Source organism: Oncorhynchus masou, chromosome 27 (genome assembly GCF_036934945.1).
Source record: "Oncorhynchus masou masou isolate Uvic2021 chromosome 27, UVic_Omas_1.1, whole genome shotgun sequence".
Classification (NCBI taxonomy): Eukaryota; Metazoa; Chordata; class Actinopteri; order Salmoniformes; family Salmonidae; genus Oncorhynchus; species Oncorhynchus masou.
In genome coordinates, this window is record NC_088238.1 from 2,978,748 (window position 1) to 3,000,459 (window position 21,712).

The following is a 21,712-nucleotide window of genomic DNA, read 5'->3' on the forward strand; positions in this document are numbered from 1 at the left end:
ATAGTGTGTTATTGGTGTAGCAGTCAGTCCCCTCCCTCTCTCTATAGTGTGTTATTGGTGTAGCAGTCAGTCCCCTCCCTCTCTCTATAGTGTGTTATTGGTGCAGCAGTAACATGTAGGTAATGCAGTATTACCATACCCTCTCTGTCCTGGTAGATTGATCTTGGCGTGCTGCCAGAGGTCCGGCGTAGGGAGCCTGTTGGGGCGAAGGAGTGGAACACCAACATGGACCCCGAGGGACGCATGAGGAACATCTCACACCTCAAACAGACCATTTTCAAAGGGGTAAGGAACACCTCAAATGTGGGGCCAGGAACCAGCTAAAAGCAGTATGATGTAACACACTGAAACACCAGGATGTAACACACTGAAACACCAGGATGTAACACACTGAAACACTAGGATGTAACACACTGAAACACTAGGATGTAACACACTGAAACACTAGGATGTAACACACTGAAACACTAGGATGTAACACACTGAAACACCGGGATGTAACACACTGAAACACCGGGATGTAACACACTGAAACACCGGGATGTAACACACTGAAACACCGGGATGTAACACACTGAAACACCAGGATGTAACACACTGAAACACCAGGATGTAACACACTGAAACACCGGGATGTAACACACTGAAACACCGGGATGTAACACACTGAAACACCGGGATGTAACACACTGAAACACCAGGATGTAACACACTGAAACACCGGGATGTAACACACTGAAACACATGATCAAACGGGACAGTCACACACACCACAAACACACCACACACACGCCCTCTGCTGTTAATTAAGAGAGTAGCAACAGCAGAAACCCATCAGTGCTTTTAATTCCTACATATACTGTTCATCCTTGACAGAGCTAGTAGCTCATCCACACTGGAGTCTATGGCCTGTGGATGTCTATGGCCTGTGGATGTCTGTGGATGTCTATGGCCTGTGGATGTCTATGGCCTGTGGCTGTCTGTGGCCTGTGGATGTCTATGGCCCGTGGATGTCTATGGCCTGTGGATGTCTATGGCCCGTGGATGTCTATGGCCCGTGGATGTCTATGGCCCGTGGATGTCTATGGCCTGTGGATGTCTATGGCCTGTGGATGTCTATGGCCTGTGGATGTCTATGGCCTGTGGATGTCTATGGCCTGTGGATGTCTATGGCCTGTGGATGTCTATGGCCTGTGGATGTCTATGGCCCGTGGATGTCTATGGCCCGTGGATGTCTATGGCCCGTGGATGTCTATGGCCCGTGGATGTCTATGGCCCGTGGATGTCTATGGCCCGTGGATGTCTATGGCCCGTGGATGTCTATGGCCCGTGGATGTCTATGGCCCGTGGATGTCTATGGCCCGTGGATGTCTATGGCCCGTGGATGTCTATGGCCTGTGGATGTCTATGGCCTGTGGATGTCTATGGCCTGTGGCTGTCTATGGCCTGTGGCTGTCTATGGCCTGTGGATGTCTATGGCCTGTGGATGTCTATGGCCTGTGGCTGTCTATGGCCTGTGGATGTCTATGGCCTGTGGATGTCTATGGCCTGTGGATGTCTATGGTCTGTGGATGTCTATGGCCTGTGGATGTCTATGGCCTGTGGATGTCTATGGCCTGTGGATGTCTATGGCCTGTGGCTGTCTGTGGCCTGTGGCTGTCTGTGGCCTGTGGATGTCTATGGCCTGTGGCTGTCTGTGGCCTGTGGATGTCTATGGCCTGTGGATGTCTGTGGCCTGTGGCTGTCTATTGGCTGTGGCCTGTGGCTGTCTATTGGCTGTGGATGTCTATGGCCTGTGGATGTCTATGGCCTGTGGATGTCTATGGCCTGTGGATGTCTGTGGCCTGTGGATGTCTGTGGCCTGTGGATGTCTATGGCCTGTGGATGTCTATGGCCTGTGGCTGTCTGTGGCCTGTGGATGTCTATGGCCTGTGGATGTCTGTGGCCTGTGGATGTCTGTGGCCTGTGGATGTCTGTGGCCTGTGGATGTCTGTGGCCTGTGGCTGTCTATGGCTGTGGCCTTGAGCAGCGAGGCAGAACACTCATTAAAGGCAGCATCTGATGCCTCTCCGTAGTCTCTCTCCATGAAGGATATGAAAGTAGGGGCCAGCCGCTTTTCAGAGATTGTTTTGTCTCCCGACATCGCCTCTCTCTCTCTGAAGCGACCGTTGGAAGTCGAAGGCTCAGTTGAAACTGGAATAGCTCTGTTAGGCCTGTTTTGTTTGTTACTTACTGTAGGACTGTGGAAATGAAAGCTGTCCGTCTCTCCTCTCTTACTTTCTCTCTGTCCCCCCCCCCAATCCCTCTTTCTGTCTCTCCTTCCCTCCTAGGGTCTGTGTCACGTGTTGAGGAAGGAGGGATGGAAGTTTCTGCTGGGCTACTTCCCCTGGGAGAGCACCCTGGAGGAGAGGAGGAGTCTGACCAGGAGGAAAACGTAAGAGAGACACTCCTACTCATTAGGAGACTGGAAGGAAAACCTGAGACACTCCTACTCATTAGGAGACAGGGAGGAAAACCTGAGAGAGACACTCCTCATTAGGAGACTGGGAGGAAAACCTAAGAGAGACACTCCTCATTAGGAGACCGGGAGGAAAACCTGAGAGAGACACTCCTCATTAGGAGACCAGGAGGAAAACCTGAGAGAGACACTCCTCCTCATTTGGAGACCGGGAGGAAAACCTGAGAGAGACACTCCTACTCATTAGGAGACCAAGAGGAAAACCTGAGAGAGACACTCCTCATTAGGAGACTGGGAGGAAAACCTAAGAGAGACACTCCTACTCATTAGGAGACCGGGAGGAAAACCTGAGAGAGACACTCCTCATTAGGAGACTGGGAGGAAAACCTAAGAGAGACACTCCTACTCATTAGGAGACCGGGAGGAAAACCTAAGAGAGACACTCCTACTCATTAGGAGACCGGGAGGAAAACCTAAGAGAGACACTCCTCCTCATTAGGAGACTGGGAGGAAAACCTGAGAGAGACACTCCTACTCATTAGGAGACAGGGAGGAAAACCTAAGAGAGACACTCCTACTCATTAGGAGACCGGGAGGAAAACCTAAGAGAGACACTCCTCCTCATTAGGAGACAGGGAGGAAAACCTAAGAGAGACACTCCTCCTCATTAGGAGACAGGGAGGAAAACCTAAGAGAGACACTCCTCATTAGGAGACTGGGAGGAAAACCTGAGAGAGACACTCCTCATTAGGAGACCGGGAGGAAAACCTGAGAGAGACACTCCTCATTAGGAGACTGGGAGGAAAACCTGAGAGAGACACTCCTCATTAGGAGACCGGGAGGAAAACCTGAGAGAGACACTCCTCATTAGGAGACCGGGAGGAAAACCTAAGAGAGACACTCCTCATTAGGAGACCGGGAGGAAAACCTAAGAGAGACACTCCTACTCATTAGGAGACCGGGAGGAAAACCTAAGAGAGACACTCCTCCTCATTAGGAGACTGGGAGGAAAACCTGAGAGAGACACTCCTACTCATTAGGAGACCGGGAGGAAAACCTAAGAGAGACACTCCTCATTAGGAGACTGGGAGGAAAACCTAAGAGAGACACTCCTCATTAGGAGACTGGGAGGAAAACCTAAGAGAGACACTCCTCATTAGGAGACCGGGAGGAAAACCTAAGAGAGACACTCCTCATTAGGAGACTGGGAGGAAAACCTGAGAGAGACACTCCTACTCATTAGGAGACTGGGAGGAAAACCTAAGAGAGACACTCCTACTCATTAGGAGACCGGGAGGAAAACCTAAGAGAGACACTCCTACTCATTAGGAGACCGGGAGGAAAACCTAAGAGAGACACTCCTCCTCATTAGGAGACAGGGAGGAAAACCTAAGAGAGACACTCCTCATTAGGAGACTGGGAGGAAAACCTGAGAGAGACACTCCTCATTAGGAGACCGGGAGGAAAACCTGAGAGAGACACTCCTCATTAGGAGACTGGGAGGAAAACCTGAGAGAGACACTCCTCATTAGGAGACCGGGAGGAAAACCTAAGAGAGACACTCCTCATTAGGAGACCGGGAGGAAAACCTAAGAGAGACACTCCTACTCATTAGGAGACCGGGAGGAAAACCTAAGAGAGACACTCCTCCTCATTAGGAGACTGGGAGGAAAACCTGAGAGAGACACTCCTACTCATTAGGAGACCGGGAGGAAAACCTAAGAGAGACACTCCTCATTAGGAGACTGGGAGGAAAACCTAAGAGAGACACTCCTCATTAGGAGACTGGGAGGAAAACCTAAGAGAGACACTCCTCATTAGGAGACCGGGAGGAAAACCTAAGAGAGACACTCCTCATTAGGAGACTGGGAGGAAAACCTGAGAGAGACACTCCTACTCATTAGGAGACTGGGAGGAAAACCTAAGAGAGACACTCCTACTCATTAGGAGACTGGGAGGAAAACCTAAGAGAGACACTCCTACTCATTAGGAGACCGGGAGGAAAACCTAAGAGAGACACTCCTCATTAGGAGACTGGGAGGAAAACCTGAGAGAGACACTCCTACTCATTAGGAGACCGGGAGGAAAACCTGAGAGAGACACTCCTACTCATTAGGAGACTGGGAGGAAAACCTGAGAGAGACACTCCTACTCATTAGGAGACCGGGAGGAAAACCTGAGAGAGACACTCCTCATTAGGAGACCGGGAGGAAAACCTAAGAGAGACACTCCTCATTAGGAGACAGGGAGGAAAACCTAAGAGAGACACTCCTCATTAGGAGACTGGGAGGAAAACCTGAGAGAGACACTCCTACTCATTAGGAGACCGGGAGGAAAACCTGAGAGAGACACTCCTACTCATTAGGAGACAGGGAGGAAAACCTAAGAGAGACACTCCTCATTAGGAGACCGGGAGCTCCTCCATAGTTGACACATGTCCTCTGTCAGATCTGCAGATCGTAACAGCACTGCTGATATAATACTAGGATGTGAAAACCCAACAACTCTCACTTCATGTTGTCTTTATGCTCGTAGAGAGATCTTCACAGCCTTTTATGAATCGTTAAGCTTTACATTTACAAGTAAAATGACTTGTCTTTAAGAATGGCTAATACGTTTCAGTTTGAAAATAAATTACTTCATATTATTATACATAAATATATTTAAAAGACAGAGAAATCAAGGTTTTGACTGCACTGGGCTTTTAAAAAGAAGATGGAGAACGAGCTATAGGACAAAATACCAGTGTTTTGGTACAGGTAAAGTGAACTAGCGCTAGCTAACACTACCTAGCAAAATCAACAAATATTTACATTGATATATGTTTTACTTGGAGTCAAGGTGTCTATAATATGGTCCAAAGTAATATTGCGATATGTAGCTATCCATTTTTTTCCCGTCACTAATGTAATATGTGAAATATTCTCCGTTGTCTCACTCCTTTACTTTGCTCTCTTTCCTCGGGGATGAGTACTTATTCCCTCTCCCCTCTTCCTCTTTTCTCTCTCCTCATCCTCTTTCCTCAGGGATGAGTACTTATTCCCCCTCTCTTCTCATCCTCTTTCCTCAGGGATGAGTACTTATTCCCCCTCTTCTCATCCTCTTTCCTCGGGGATGAGTACTTATTCCCCCTCTCTTCTCATCCTCTTTCCTCTGGGATGAGTACTTATTCCCCCTCTCTTCTCATTCTCTTTCCTCAGGGATGAGTACTTATTCCCCCTCTCTTCTCATCCTCTTTCCTCAGGGATGAGTACTTATTCCCCCTCTCTTCTCATCCTCTTTCCTCTGGGATGTGTACCTATTCCCCCTCTCTTCTCATCCTCTTTTCTCTCTTCTCATCTTCTTTCCTCAGGGATGAGTACTTATTCCCCCCTCTTCTCATCCTCTTTCCTCTGGGATGAGTACTTATTCCCCCTCTCTTCTCATCCTCTTTCCTCAGGGATGAGTACTTATTCCCCCTCTCTTCTCATCCTCTTTCCTCAGGGATGAGTACTTATTCCCCCTCTCTTCTCATCCTCTTTCCTCTGGGATGAGTACTTATTCCCCCTCTCTTCTCATCCTCTTTCCTCTGGGATGAGTAATTATTCCCCCTCTCTTCTCATCCTCTTTCCTCATGGATGAGTACTTATTCCCCCTCTTCTCATCCTCTTTCCTGTGGGATGAGTACTTATTCCCCCTCTCTTCTCATTCTCTTTCCTCAGGGATGAGTACTTATTCCCCCTCTCTTCTCATCCTCTTTCCTCAGGGATGAGTACTTCCGTATGAAGCTCCAGTGGAAGTCAGTGAGTGAGGAGCAGGAGAAACGCAACAGCATGTTTAGAGACCACAGGAGTCTAATAGGTAATCATCATCATCATCACTTCTAACAGAATGTTTGTCAGGAGTCTAATGGGTCATCTTCACCATCATCATCATCACTTCTAACAGCATGTTTAGAGACCACAGGAGTCTAATAGGTAATCATCATCTTCATCACTTCTAACAGCATGTTTAGAGACAACAGGAGTCTAATAGGTCATCATCATCATCATCACTTCTAACAGCATGTTTAGAGACCACAGCAGTCTAATAGGTAATCATCATCATCATCATCATCACTTCTAACAGCATGTTTAGAGACCACAGGAGTCTAATAGGTAATCATCATCATCATCACTTCTAACAGCATGTTTAGAGACGACAGAGTCTAATAGGTAATCATCATCATCATCATCATCACTTCTAACAGCATGTTTAGAGACCACAGGAGTCTAATAGGTAATTATCATCATCATCATCACTTCTAACAGCATGTTTAGAGACTACAGGAGTCTAATAGGTAATCATCATCATCATCATCATCACTTCTAACAGCATGTTTAGAGACCACAGGAGTCTAATAGGTAATTATCATCATCATCATCACTTCTAACAGCATGTTTAGAGACTACAGGAGTCTAATAGGTAATCATCATCATCATCACTTCTAACAGCATGTTTAGAGACCACAGGAGTCTAATAGGTAATCATCATCATCATCATCATCACTTCTAACAGCATGTTTAGAGACCACAGGAGTCTAATAGGTAATCATCATCATCATCACTTCTAACAGCATGTTTAGAGACCACAGGAGTCTAATAGGTAATTATCATCATCATCATCACTTCTAACAGCATGTTAGTCAGGAGTCTAATAGGTAATCATCATCATCATCATCATCACTTCTAACAGCATGTTTAGAGACCACAGGAGTCTAATAGGTAATCATCATCATCATCATCATCACTTCTAACAGCATGTTTAGAGACCACAGGAGTCTAATAGGTAATCATCATCATCATCATCATCACTTCTAACAGCATGTTAGTCAGGAGTCTAATAGGTCATCATCATCATCATCATCATCACTTCTAACAGAATGTTAGTCAGGAGTCTAATAGGTCATCATCATCATCATCATCATCACTTCTAACAGCATGTTTAGAGTCCTCAGGAGTCTAATAGGTAATCATCATCATCATCATCATCACTTCTAACAGCATGTTTAGAGACCACAGGAGTCTAATAGGTAATCATCATCATCATCATCACTTCTAACAGCATGTTAGTCAGGAGTCTAATAGGTCATCATCATCATCATCATCATCACTTCTAACAGAATGTTAGTCAGGAGTCTAATAGGTCATCATCATCATCATCATCACTTCTAACAGCATGTTTAGAGACCACAGGAGTCTAATAGGTAATCATCATCATCATCATCATCACTTCTAACAGCATGTTTAGAGACCACAGGAGTCTAATAGGTAATCATCATCATCATCATCATCACTTCTAACAGCATGTTAGTCAGGAGTCTAATAGGTCATCATCATCATCATCATCATCACTTCTAACAGAATGTTAGTCAGGAGTCTAATAGGTCATCATCATCATCATCATCATCACTTCTAACAGCATGTTTAGAGACCACAGGAGTCTAATAGGTAATCATCATCATCATCATCATCACTTCTAACAGCATGTTTAGAGACCACAGGAGTCTAATAGGTAATCATCATCATCATCATCACTTCTAACAGCATGTTTAGAGACCACAGGAGTCTAATAGGTAATCATCATCATCATCATCATCACTTCTAACAGCATGTTTAGAGACCACAGGAGTCTAATAGGTCATCATCATCATCATCATCACTTCTAACAGAATGTTTAGAGACTACAGGAGTCTAATAGGTAATCATCATCATCATCATCACTTCTAACAGAATGTTAGTCAGGAGTCTAATAGGTCATCATCATCATCATCATCATCACTTCTAACAGAATGTTAGTCAGGAGTCTAATAGGTCATCATCATCATCATCATCACTTCTAACAGAATGTTAGTCAGGAGTCTAATAGGTCATCTTCACCATCATCATCATCACTTCTAACAGAATGTTAGTCAGGAGTCTAATATCATCATCATCATCATCTTCATCACTTCTAACAGAATGTTAGTCACCAGATAATAGCCTGGAGGTTTTAGACCAGCAGCCAAAAGGATTTCATCCCATGTAACATATCCTGCCATTGTGCCCTTGATCAAGGGACTTAACCCCCCACGATTGGGGCGCTGCTGCTGACCCTGTACATCTGGGGGCTCTGCCTGGGGGCTCTGCCTGGGGTCTCTGCCTGGGGTCTCTGCCTGGGGTCTCTGCCTGGGGTCTCTGTCTGGGGGCTCTCTCTGGGGTCTCTGTCTGGGGGCTCTCTCTGGGGGCTCTGTCTAGGGGCTCTGCCTGGGGTCTCTGTCTGGGGGCTCTCTCTGGGGGCTCTGCCTGGGGTCTCTGCCTGGGGTCTCTGCCTGGGGGCTCTGCCTGGGGGCTCTGTCTGGGGGCTCTGTCCGGGGGCTCTGTCCGGGGGCTCTGTCCGGGAGCTCTGTCCGGGGGCTCTGTCCGGGGGCTCTGTCCGGGGGCTCTGTCCGGGAGCTCTGTCCGGGGGCTCTGTCTGGGGGCTCTGTCTGGGGGCTCTGTCTGGGGGCTCTGTCTGGGGGCTCTGTCTGGGGGCTCTGTCTGGGGGCTGTGACAGGGGGCTCTGTCTGGGGGCTCTGTCTGGGGGCTCTGTCTGGGGGCTCTGTCCGGGGGCTCTGTCTGGGGGCTCTGTCCGGGGGCTCTGCCTAGGGCTCTGTCTGGGGGCTCTGTCTGGGGGCTCTGTCTGGGGGCTCTGTCTGGGAGCTCTGTCTGGGAGCTCTGTCCGGGGGCTCTGTCCGGGGCTCTGTCCGGGGGCTCTCTCTGGGGGCTCTGTCTGGGAGCTCTGTCTGGGAGCTCTGTCTGGGAGCTCTGTCTGGGGGCTCTGTCCGGGGGCTCTCTCTGGGGGCTCTCTCTGGGGTTGTTTAGGAAGCCAGAAGAAAGTTTTCCCTTCTAATCAATGGACAATAGTTGTATTCTATTTGATTCTATTGGTCTGACAGTTGGATGGTTACGTGGTTTGAACGATGGGCACTGTGACAAACAGGAGACCTTTCCAATATGTTAATGAGTTAGACTCCTTGTTCCAACAACCTCAGTCAGCAACTCAACTTCCACCAGCCAGTGAAGAACAAAAGTTGGCCACATTTCTCCAGGTCTCACCCCAAACTGCTCAGCAAAACCATTTGAAACAAAGTGTGACACCTTTCCTCGTTTAGCTACTTTACGACTGAGCTGAGCCTGGAATCAATCTGTCTCCCATCGGATCAACCCCATGTTTTATTTATTCAATATTCCATCAGCGTCGTCCGCCTGGAGAACCCGGCCCCAAATCTGCGTCCCAAATCGCACCTTATACCCTGTACGTAGTGCACTACTTTTGACCTGAGCCCTATGTGCACTAAATACGGAGCAGGTTGTCATTTGGGACAGGACCCATGTCAGCCAGGTAATGGGATCTCATCTCCTCCTGATCGTTGAGGAATGATCCATACTGGATCTGGCTGGCTCCTCAATGGACTTGGCATTTCTGTTCTCTCTGTCTCTTTATTCTCTCTCTCTGAGTCGCCCCCCCCTCCCCCTGCTATTCAAAGGATTGAAATTAGGCTCCGGTTGTAACAGGGTTAGAGTTGTGTGCTCTCTGTAAATGTCAACTGAAATTAATATGGAAATGAGCGGCGACTGGCATGGAGCAGTGCTGAACTGCTGGAAGTGCTGCTGGTCCCATTTCTGATTTCAACTCCTGGTGGTAAAACTTTTCATCTGAGGACCGTCAGGCAGACGAGATGTGTGGTGAAGTCGGAGCCTGTATTAATCACAAAGTGTCTCTGAGTTGTGAGGATCTACGATCAGCTTCCTTCTGTTGCATGTCATCTGACTCATTATTGTTCTTCATGTACATGCAACTGTATTTGGTGAATTCAGGGGGATTCTAAGGTCTCTGACTGTGTTGATTTCCTCCACAGAGAAAGACGTGAACAGGACAGATCGGACCAACACTTTCTACGAAGGACAAGACAACCCCGGACTGATCCTGCTGCACGATGTCCTCATGACCTACTGCATGTATGACTTTGACCTGGGTAAGACCACGCTTGTCGTACTGAATGACTTTGACCTGGGTAAGACCATGCTTGTCATACTGAATGACTTTGACCTGGGTAAGACCACACGTGTCATACTGAATGACTTTGACCTGGGTAAGACCACGCTTGTCATACTGAATGACTTTGACCTGGGTAAGACCACGCTTGTCATACTGAATGACTTTGACCTGGGTAAGACCACGCTTGTCATACTGAATGACTTTGACCTGGGTAAGACCACGCTTGTCATACTGAATGACTTTGACCTGGGTAAGACCACGCTTGTCGTACTGTATGACTTTGACCTGGGTAAGACCACGCTTGTCATACTGAATGACTTTGACCTGGGTAAGACCAAGCTTGTCATACTGAATGACTTTGACCTGGGTAAGACCACGCTTGTCATACTGAATGACTTTGACCTGGGTAAGACCACGCTTGTCGTACTGAATGACTTTGACCTGGGTAAGACCAAGCTTGTCATACTGAATGACTTTGACCTGGGTAAGACCACGCTTGTCATACTGAATGACTTTGACCTGGGTAAGACCACGATTGTCATACTGAATGACTTTGACCTGGGTAAGACCACGCTTGTCATACTGAATGACTTTGACCTGGGTAAGACCACGCTTGTCATACTGAATGACTTTGACCTGGGTAAGACCACGCTTGTCGTACTGAATGACTTTGACCTGGGTAAGACCACGCTTGTCATACTGAATGACTTTGACCTGGGTAAGACCAAGCTTGTCATACTGAATGACTTTGACCTGGGTAAGACCAAGCTTGTCATACTGAATGACTTTGACCTGGGTAAGACCAAGCTTGTCATACTGAATGACTTTGACCTGGGTAAGACCAAGCTTGTCATACTGAATGACTTTGACCTGGGTAAGACCACGCGTGTCATACTGAATGACTTTGACCTGGGTAAGACCAAGCTTGTCATACTGAATGACTTTGACCTGGGTAAGACAAAGCTGGTCATACTGAATGACTTTGACCTGGGTAAGACAAAGCTGGTCATACTGAATGACTTTGACCTCGCTAAGACCAAGCTTGTCATACTGCATGTACTCGGCCTCTACTGGGTTTTTACTGAGGATTCACCAACAATAAATACTAGATGCCACTCAGCACCAGACGTGATCAGTGGATGTTATCAAACACATGGAAACCATGTGTTTGATGTAGTTGATACCATTCCTCTGATTCCGCTCCAGCCATTACCACGAGCCTGTCCTCCCTAATTAAGGTGCCACCAACCTCCTGTGGTCAAGATTGTGTTGGAATGAAAACTCTCCAGAACTGTTTCAAATCCTCTCTCTGTCACCACCAGGCTTAGGCTGGCTGGCTGACTGACTGACTTGCAGACTGACTTGCTGACTGACTTGCTAGCTGGCTGGCTGACTGGCTGATTTGCTGACTGGCTGGCTAGCTGGCTGGCTGGCTGACTTGCTGACTGGCTGGCTGGCTGACTGGCTGGCTGACTTGCTGACTGGCTGGCTGGCTGACTTGCTGACTGGCTGGCTGGCTGGCTGGCTGATTGACTTACTGGCTGGCTGGCTGGCTGATTGACTTACTGGCTGGCTGACTTACTGGCTGGCTGACTTACTGGCTGGCTGACTTACTGGCTGGCTGACTTACTGGCTGGCCGGCTGGCTGACTGGCTGGCTGACTGACTGACTGGCTGATTGACTGACTGGCTGGCTGACTTGCTGACTGGCTGGCTGGCTGAACCGGGTTGTTTTCTCTCTGTCACCAGGCTATGTCCAGGGTATGAGTGACCTGCTGTCTCCGATCCTCTATGTGATGGAGGACGAGGTGGACGCCTTCTGGTGCTTTGTCTCCTTCATGGACCAGATGGTGAGACTGACGACATAGAACTAGATATACTAGAACAGACATAACTTAATAAGACCATAGAAATAGGCTAGATAAACTAGCAGGGACATAACCTTTTAGTGGTTTGTCTCCTTCATGAACCAGATGGGTAAAACTGAGAACATCTGAATTATTAGAACATACGTAACACAGAAATATAAATACTAGAATGGACAAAGTCCCTCAGACCAAAGCAAATTAAATGAGGATATCCATTCTAGTCATTCCATGTCTGTGTGAGAGACCTTCACTTACCTCTGTGTTGGTATATGACAGCACAGTTCTTCCTGTTTAACGAGAGAGGGAGGCCAACTAGGTAAGTGTTGGTAGAGTGAGACCTGATTACCTGACCACGTTGGGTTCCCATGGTGCATTTCACAAAGGATGCATCCAAGACCACTCTCTCATAGCCTCCACCAATAGCTGAGCAGAGCCCTGACACTTTGTCACTCCAGCTCTATGATTTGTGTTCTGAATTAGTTTCTTTCTGTCTTATTATCCAACTTATTACAACACCATCCAGCTTCCTGTCTGTTCTGTTACGACACCATCCAGCTTCCTGTCTGTTCTGTTACGACACCATCCAGCCTCCTGTCTGTCACGACACCATCCAGCCTCCTGTCTGTCACGACTCCATCCAGCCTCCTGTCTGTCACGACACCATCCAGCTTCCTGTCTGTCACGACACCATCCAGCTTCCTGTCTGTCACGACACCATCCAGCTTCCTGTCTGTCACGACACCATCCAGGTTCCTGTCTGTCACGACACCATCCAGCCTCCTGTCTGTCACTACACCATCCAGCCTCCTGTCTGTCACGACACCATCCAGCCTCCTGTCTGTCACGACACCATCCAACCTCCTGTCTGTCACGACACCATCCAGCTTCCTGTCTGTTACGACACCATCCAGCTTCCTGTCTGTTACGACACCATCCAGCCTCCAGTCTGTCACGACAACATCCAGCCTCCAGTCTGTTCTCTGTCACAACACCACCCAGCCTCCAGTCTGTCACGACACCACCCAGCCTCCAGTCTGTCACGACACCATCCAGCCTCCTATCTGTTCTCTGTCACGACACCACCCAGCCTCCTGTCTGTCACGACACCATCCAGCCTCCTGTCTGTCACGACACCATCCAGCCTCCAGTCTGTCACGACACCATCCAGCTTCCAGTCTGTCACGACACCATCCAGCTTCCTGTCTGTCACGACACCATCCAGCTTCCTGTCTGTCACGACACCATCCAGCTTCCTGTCTGTCACGACACCATCCAGCTTCCTGTCTGTCACGACACCATCCAGCTTCCTGTCTGTCATGACACCATCCAGCTTCCTGTCTGTCACGACACCATCCAGCTTCCTGTCTGTCACGACACCATCCAGCTTCCTGTCTGTCACGACACCATCCAGCTTCCTGTCTGTCACGACACCATCCAGCTTCCTGTCTGTCACGACACCATCCAGCTTCCTGTCTGTCACGACACCATCCAGCTTCCTGTCTGTCACGACACCATCCAGCTTCCTGTCTGTCACGACACACCATCCAGCTTCCTGTCTGTCACGACACCATCCAGCTTCCTGTCTGTCACGACACCATCCAGCTTCCTGTCTGTCACGACACCATCCAGCTTCCTGTCTGTCACGACACCATCCAGCCTCCTGTCTGTCACGACACCATCCAGCCTCCTGTCTGTCACGACACCACCCAGCCTCCTGTCTGTCACGACACCATCCAGCCTCCTGTCTGTCACGACACCATCCAGCCCTCCTGTCTGTCACGACACCATCCAGCCTCCTGTCTGTCACGACACCATCCAGCCTCCTGTCTGTCACGACACCATCCAGCTTCCTGTCTGTCACGACACCACCCAGCCTCCAGTCTGTCACGACACCACCCAGCCTCCAGTCTGTCACGACACCATCCAGCCTCCTGTCTGTTACGACACCACCCAGCCTCCAGTCTGTCACGACACCATCCAGCCTCCTGTCTGTTTCCTCTATTCTTTCTTCCAGATAGCTGCTGAAGTAATTTAAAGGGGATTTCGTGTTCATTAACCATCCAGAGCTTTATAGATACTGTAGCCCAGGGCTGGTCTACCCTGGTAAACAGCTACACACAGGTTAGGGTAAACAGCGATCATGTTGTTATTACTCGGCTGAGTGGTCTTGTACCTGACAGGCCCTTGTTATTCAAAGAAAACCCAAAGACCTTGTCATCTCCAGCACTGTAGCTGTCATCCCATCCATTAATACATCAAACATGGCAACATCAGGGTTATTGATTTAAACGCCAGATAGCAACTTGTTAGTGAGGAAGGCAAAAGGAAAGCTGGTGATTGAGGAGTAGAGAGAATCAATGTGGTGTGGCCGACTGGCTGGCAGGCTGGCTGGCAGGCTGGCTGGCAGGCTGGCTGGCCGACTGGCTGGCCGACTGGCTGGCAGGCTGGCTGGCTGGCCGACTGGCTGGCTGGAATGGCTGGATGGCCGACTGACTGGATGGCCGACTGGCTGGATGGCTGAATGCCGGCACACTTCATCTGGCAGTCCGACGGACGAATCTGGGTTAGGCGGATGCCAAGATTTACACTACCTGCCCCATGCATAGTGCCAACTGTAAAGTGTGGAGGAGGAGCAATAATGAATACAGAAATGCTTTGTCAAGATCGGTATGGGAAGAACTTGACTGGTCTGCACGGTGCCCGGACCTCAACCCCCAATCGAACAACTTCAGGATGAATTGGAACGCCGACTGCGGGCCAGGCCTAATCAGTGCCCGACCTCACCAATGCTCTTGTGACTGAATGAAAGAAAGTTCCCCACAGCAATGTTCCAACATCTAGTGGAAAGCCTTCCCAGAAGAGTGGAGGCTGTTATAGCAGCAATGTTCCAACATCTAGTGGAATGCCTTCCCAGAAGAGTAGAGACTGTTATAGCAGCAATGTTCCAACATCTAGTGGAAAGCCTTCCCAGAAGAGTAGAGACTGTTATAGCAGCAAAAGGGGGGACCAACTCCATGTTGATGCCCATGATTTTGGAATGAGATGTTTGACGAGCTGGCATCCACAAAGTGTCGATCGTGTCGTCTGTATAGTGTGAATGTATTTCTATTCTGTCTAAACTCTCAGCACCAAAACTTTGAGGAGCAGATGCAGGGAATGAAGACTCAACTGATCCAGCTCAGCACTCTGCTACGACTACTGGACCTGTCCTTCTGGAACCACCTGGGTGAGGGGCACACACACACACACACACACACACACACTCTGCTACGACTACTGGACCTGTCCTTCTGGAACTACCTGGGTGAGGGGAACACACACACACACACACACACACACACACACACTCTGCTACGACTACTGGACCTGTCCTTCTGGAACCACCTGGGTGAGGGGAACACACACACACACACACACACACACACACACACACACACACACACACTGCTACGACTACTGGGCCTGTCCTTCTGGAACCACCTGGGTAAGGGGAACACACACACACACACACACACACACACACACACACACACTCTGCTACGACTACTAGACCTGTCCTTCTGGAACTACCTGGGTGAGGGGAACACACACAAACAGGGCATGCTTTAAAAAAAAAATCCTTACAGAAAATTACATTTTAGCGTCAATTATTGGAGTCTGGGTAGTCCAGTCCCTCCCTAATGAACAACACCCATTACTGCCATTTAGAATCCACGGAATAGAACGTTCACCGTGACAACGGAACACACATTCATCCTCGTCATAAGTGTACTAGATAATCACCTTGATGGAGCCAGTGAAACATTGCCCTTGTGTTTTCTCTCTCTCTCAAGTGCCGACGCCACATTTTGTCTTCGAAAGAAAAACAAGAGTTTATCCGAGTTTGACTAAGACTTCCTAATGAGATAAATATGGTGTGTTCTGTTTGGAAAAGTCTCCTATTTGCTAGAGGTCATAGGGGTTAGCCGCATCCCTAAACAGTCCCTGATAAGTTGTTTTGAATTAGGCTGTTTAAATGCGGCGAGCGCTACCGTGCAGTCTGATTGGGACGATGTTGATTTATCACCGCGTACTTTATAGTCATTAATTTTCTAGATTAATTTGGGTTCGCTCAGCCACCCAACAAAAACTGGTCTGCTGTTCGTTACCGCGCCGGATAACAACAACTGCTCCTTCGGAATTTAGAGAGCTTCCAAGAACAATAAACCAAGGAAATTCAATAATATGTAAATGAAATGTGCTATTTATCGCTTTAATTTGAGCTGGAAAGGTTAGATTGAGGGCAGGAAGAGAACGACAGTGATGGACGGGATTGTCTTTTGCGAGGGGGGGGGAGGAGGAGAAAGAAGAGATAGAGAGGGGACGTAAGAGGCTTAAGGTCTATGATTGGTTGACTTTAATTTACGAGGCTCCACTTCCTCACTATTGATATTCCTTCAGCTCCTTGATCAGAGATACTCACAACTCTGACACATTCCGAGTGGATTTAACCCCTCAGGGATGGCTGGATCTCTGCCCAATGGCTTTTCAGCTCATGATGTCTAAAGGCAATACCTGTGATGTTGTCGGGTTCCCTTCATTCTACCCTTATGTTAGAGGCTACCTGTACTTCTGCTAACCTTGTGTGTGTGTGTGAGTGTGTGTGAGTGTGTGAGTGTGTGTGAGTGTGTGAGTGTGTGTGTGTGTGTGTGTGTCCATCTTACAGTGACCCAGGACTCTGGTCACCTGTACTTCTGCTAACCTCTGTTTGTGTGTGTGTGTCTCCATCTTACAGTGGCCCAGGACTCTGGTCGCCTGTACTTCTGCTAACCTCGTGTGTGTGTGTGTGTCCATCTTATAGTGGCCCAGGACTCTGGTCACCTGTACTTCTGCTAACCTCGTGTGTGTGTGTGTGTGTGTCTCCATCTTACAGTGGCCCAGGACTCTGGTCACCTGTACTTCTGCTAACCTCGTGTGTGTGTGTGTGTGTGTGTGTGTGTGTGTCCATCTTACAGTGGCCCAGGACTCTGGTCACCTGTACTTCTGCTTCCGCTGGCTCCTGATTCGCTTCAAGAGAGAACTGAGTTTCCCTGATGTCCTGCGTCTTTGGGAGGTGAGTCCCAGACATTCAAGGCGTTTTACCGTTAATCAATCGTCTGTTCTCTAATGATCCATCAGCCCACACAGTCAATCCAGCCAATCAATCAAAGAGGCCAATCAGTCATTACAGTGAGCACTTGATCAATCAGTGGCCTCTCTCTGTCCCCTGACTCTCTGGTCCTGCTGCTCCTCAGTCTCTCCTCCTCTTCTCCTGCTCTCCTCCTCCTCCTAACTCCCCGTAGAGGAATCGGTAACCTGATTAAAGGGCCCATAGTTTAGTTTTCATTTCATCATCTCTCCATTCGTCCAGAGGCATTGCGAGGAAACACAAGCCAATTAGCATTAATTTAATTATGTTTCACAGAATCACAACAATTAGTTTTATTCATCAGACATAATGATGCAGATACTGTGTCTCTCACACACACACCGACTCTGATTGTCTCTGGGTTGACTTCAGGTAATGTGGACCGGGCTGCCATGCCAGAACTTCCACCTGCTGGTGTGCTGTGCCATCCTGGACTCAGAGAAACACCAGATTATGGAGAAACAATATGGCTTCAATGAGATCCTCAAGGTGTGTGTTCTGACGTTTTTGTCTATGTGTGTGTTCACTTGTATCTGTCTCTGTGTGAGTGCAAGGTTGGTTGGGTCAACATTATACTAAATATGACCTAACCTACCTCCTAAAATAAAAAGGGTCCTTTTAACTCCTATCAGAGGAGAGGAGAAGAGGAGAGTGGGGAGGAGAAGAGGAGAGTGGGGAGGTGGAAGAGGAGAGTGGGGGGGGGGGAGAGTGGGGGGGGGAGGGGAGAGTGGGGGGAGGAGAAGAGGAGAGGGGGGAGGAGAAGAGGAGAGTGGGGAGGAGAAGAGGAGAGTGGGGAGGAGAAGAGGAGAGTGGGGAGGAGAAGAGGAGAGTGGGGGGGGAGAAGAGGAGAGTGGGGGGGAGAAGAGGAGAGTGGGGGGTGGAAGAGGAGAGTGGGGGGGGGGGGGAGAGGAGAGTGGGGGGAGAAGAGGAGAGTGGGGGGGGAGAAGAGGAGAGTGGGGTGGGAGAAGAGGAGAGTGGGGTGGGAGAAGAGGAGAGTGGGGACAGCACTACAGACACATTGATGTCTGGTCCCCTCTGTCTTTTAGTGGTGTTCAACCACTCACTATTAAAAGTCTCCATCTAAATGTACTGATGACGGTGAAAACCATAGAACTAATTTTTCCCCCGTTTTCTCAATAGTGGAATGGGATTGTTTTAGTGCCTGTTTAGGGGGGTGAGTGTAACGGATGTGAAACGGATAGCTTAGTTAGCGGTGTTCGTGCTAAATAGCGTTTCAATCGGTGACATCATTTGCTCTGAGACCTTGAAGTAGTAGTTCCCCTTTGCTCTGCAAGGGCCGCGGCTTTTGTGGAGCGATGGGTAACGATGCTTCGAGGGATGACTGTTGTTGATGTGTGCAGAGGGTCCCTGGTTCGCGCCCGTGTCGGGGCGAGGGGACGGTCTAAAGTTATACTGTCACATTGATGCTGTTGACCCGGATCACTGGTTGCTGCGGAGGGAGGTCAAAAGGGGGGTGAGTGTAACGGATGTGAAACGGCTAGCTTAGTTAGCGGTGCGTGCAGAGGGTCCCTGGTTTGCGCCCGGGTATGGGTGAGGGGACGGTCTAAAGTTATACTGTTACACATGTTTAGTGTCTTTGTATATTGAAAATGACTAATGGTAGGTCTGGTAATCTCTCTAGAAATACAGGCTGATGTAATCAGGAGTTATCTTGGCTGTGGCATATACATGTAAGGATGCTTGGAACCGTTTTAAATCATTCAGCATTTTACCTTGAGGTTACTTCCTGATGTGATCACAGCTGTTCTTTCTGCAGTTGGTAGACAGCTAGTAGATGGTAACCATGGAGACCTTGCAGGCTCTATCTATACAGTAGCTAAAACACCAGGTGGGAGACAGCTAGTAGATGGTAACCATGAAGACCTTGCAGGCTCTATCTATACAGTAGCTACAACACCAGGTGGGAGACAGTTAGTAGACAGCTAGTAGATGGTAACCATGGAGACCTTGCAGGCTCTATCTATACAGTAGCTACAAAACCAGGTGGGGGAGGGAGGTGGCAGTAGATAGGGGGAGAAAGAGAGTGGGGAGAGCGAGGGGGGGTTTAGGGAGGGAGAGAGGGAGAGAAAGTTGGAAGAGTGAGAGGGAACGAGAGTGGTGAGAGAGAGAGAGAATGGGCTGTGTTTTATGATGTCTGAAGGAAGCAGTTAATTATCACCTAGCAGGAGCATGTGGTCTTCTAACTAACAGGCTCTCACTGCCTAGTCACATTACAACACACATGTGTTATCCACACAGAACACTGGTTTTCAGTGTTGGAGTGTTTATCCGTGTCATCACTTTAGCACAGGGACGGGCAACTTCGGGTGGGGTGGGGGCCACCAAAAACCTCATCACGAGGGGACGCAGTGGCTCGCTGGTCTGCGTACCCACATCCATGTTCACACATGCAGTCAGAGCTGGCTCTAGCCTTTTGGAGGCCCTAAGCAACATTTTGTTGGGGGGGCCCTGCCACCTTGCGGGCAAAACTTGTTTTAGCTGCCTCCCCTCTTGAAAGCCGGAGAGAGAAATTTTGACACATTTTGCAAAATGTGAAAAATGTTTGCAGTGTATAAGAATTTGTTCTTAAAATAAGAATGTGTTCTTAACTGACTTGCCGAGTTAAATAAAGGTAAAATAAACACTCTCATTTCCACTTATTACAGGACACTGATAATAACTTGTCCACTGGAGCTGTTGTCTTCTGTTTCAACTTTCTCCTTCTGGTTCCTGAGAGAGTGATGGCACAAGACTTGCAAAGTCAAAATTAACACCCAAAACACAACAGCATTAACAACGTGTTAAGATCTGCATGACAACGTGTCAATTCCAACTCTCTCTTCGCCTGACTTTGTCTTCAGGACACTGTTCTGCTGGATTCCACCAAAATGAAAGCCCTAAAAAGCCTCCTCATGCTTTCGGCTGCCTTCACCGTCAGACCACAGGTTCCGAGAGCGGTTCCCAAGCCATGGCATCCTCACTCTGCTCTCCATCTCCTCCTTTGTCACCTGATAGGCAGGTTCCCAAGCCATGGCATCCTCACTCTGCTCTCCATCTCCTCCTTTGTCACCCGATAGGCAGGTTCCCAAGCCATGGCATCCTCACTCTGCTCTCCATCTCCTCCTTTGTCACCTGATAGGCAGGTTCCCAAGCCATGGCATCCTCACTCTGCTCTCCATCTCCTCCTTTGTCACCTGATAGGCAGGTTCCCAAGCCATGGCATCCTCACTCTGCTCTCCATCTCCTCCTTTGTCACCTGATAGGCAGGTTCCCAAGCCATGGCATCCTCACTCTGCTCTCCATCTCCTCCTTTGTCACCCTGATAGGCAGGTTCCCAAGCCATGGCATCCTCACTCTGCTCTCCATCTCCTCCTTTGTCACCTGATAGGCAGGTTCCCAAGCCATGGCATCCTCACTCTGCTCTCCATCTCCTCCTTTGTCACCTGATAGGCAGGTTCCCAAGCCATGGCATCCTCACTCTGCTCTCCATCTCCTCCTTTGTCACCTGATAGGCAGGTTCCCAAGCCATGGCATCCTCACTCTGCTCTCCATCTCCTCCTTTGTCACCCGATAGGCAGGTCACCCGATAGGCAGGTCACCTGATAGGCAGGTCACCCGATAGGTAGGTCACCTGATAGGCAGGTCACCTGATAGGCAGGTCACCCGATAGGCAGGTCACCCGATAGGCAGGTCACCCGATAGGCAGGTCACCCGATAGGCAGGTCACCCGATAGGCAGGTCACCTGATAGGTAGGCCTAGTCACCCGATAGGCAGGTCACCCGATAGGCAGGTCACCCGATAGGCAGGTCACCTGATAGGTAGGTCACCCGATAGGCAGGTCACCCTGATAGGCAGGTCACCCGATAGGCAGGTCACCTGATAGGCAGGCCTAGTCACCCGATAGGCAGGTCACCCGATAGGCAGGTCACCCGATAGGTAGGTCACCTGATAGGCAGGTCACCCGATAGGCAGGTCACCCGATAGGCAGGTCACCCGATAGGCAGGTCACCCGATAGGCAGGTCACCCGATAGGCAGGTCACCCGATAGGCAGGTCACCCGATAGGCCGGTCACCCGATAGGCCGGTCACCCGATAGGCCGGTCACCCGATAGGCAGGTGCATAGCCCTAATCAATGCTCCATCCTCTTGAGGTAACTCGGCACTGGATAGACTTTCACATCA

General features: G+C 49.0%; 1 protein-coding gene across 22 annotated transcripts in view; it reads left to right on the top strand.

Moving 5' to 3' along the window:
* The window catches only part of LOC135515570 (TBC1 domain family member 15-like), a 91,186-nt gene that overhangs the window by 56,155 nt on the left and 13,319 nt on the right, over positions 1-21,712 (top strand). For 21 of the 22 annotated variants that reach the window (XR_010451818.1, XR_010451819.1, XR_010451826.1 and 18 more), the window contains exons 8-15: positions 157-285; positions 2,331-2,434; positions 6,204-6,298; positions 10,356-10,472; positions 12,244-12,344; positions 15,489-15,588; positions 17,357-17,454; positions 17,902-18,018. Coding sequence is in view for 2 of the 22 variants with exons in the window: in XM_064939190.1 (XP_064795262.1) it covers positions 157-285; positions 2,331-2,434; positions 6,204-6,298; positions 10,356-10,472; positions 12,244-12,344; positions 15,489-15,588; positions 17,357-17,454; positions 17,902-18,018 (861 nt within the window). In the remaining 20 variants the exon portion in view is untranslated. Of the gene's footprint in view, positions 1-156; positions 286-2,330; positions 2,435-6,203; positions 6,299-10,355; positions 10,473-12,243; positions 12,345-15,488; positions 15,589-17,202; positions 17,337-17,356; positions 17,455-17,901; positions 18,019-21,712 lie in introns of those variants that run through there. The other variant, XM_064939192.1, reaches the window with a different exon arrangement.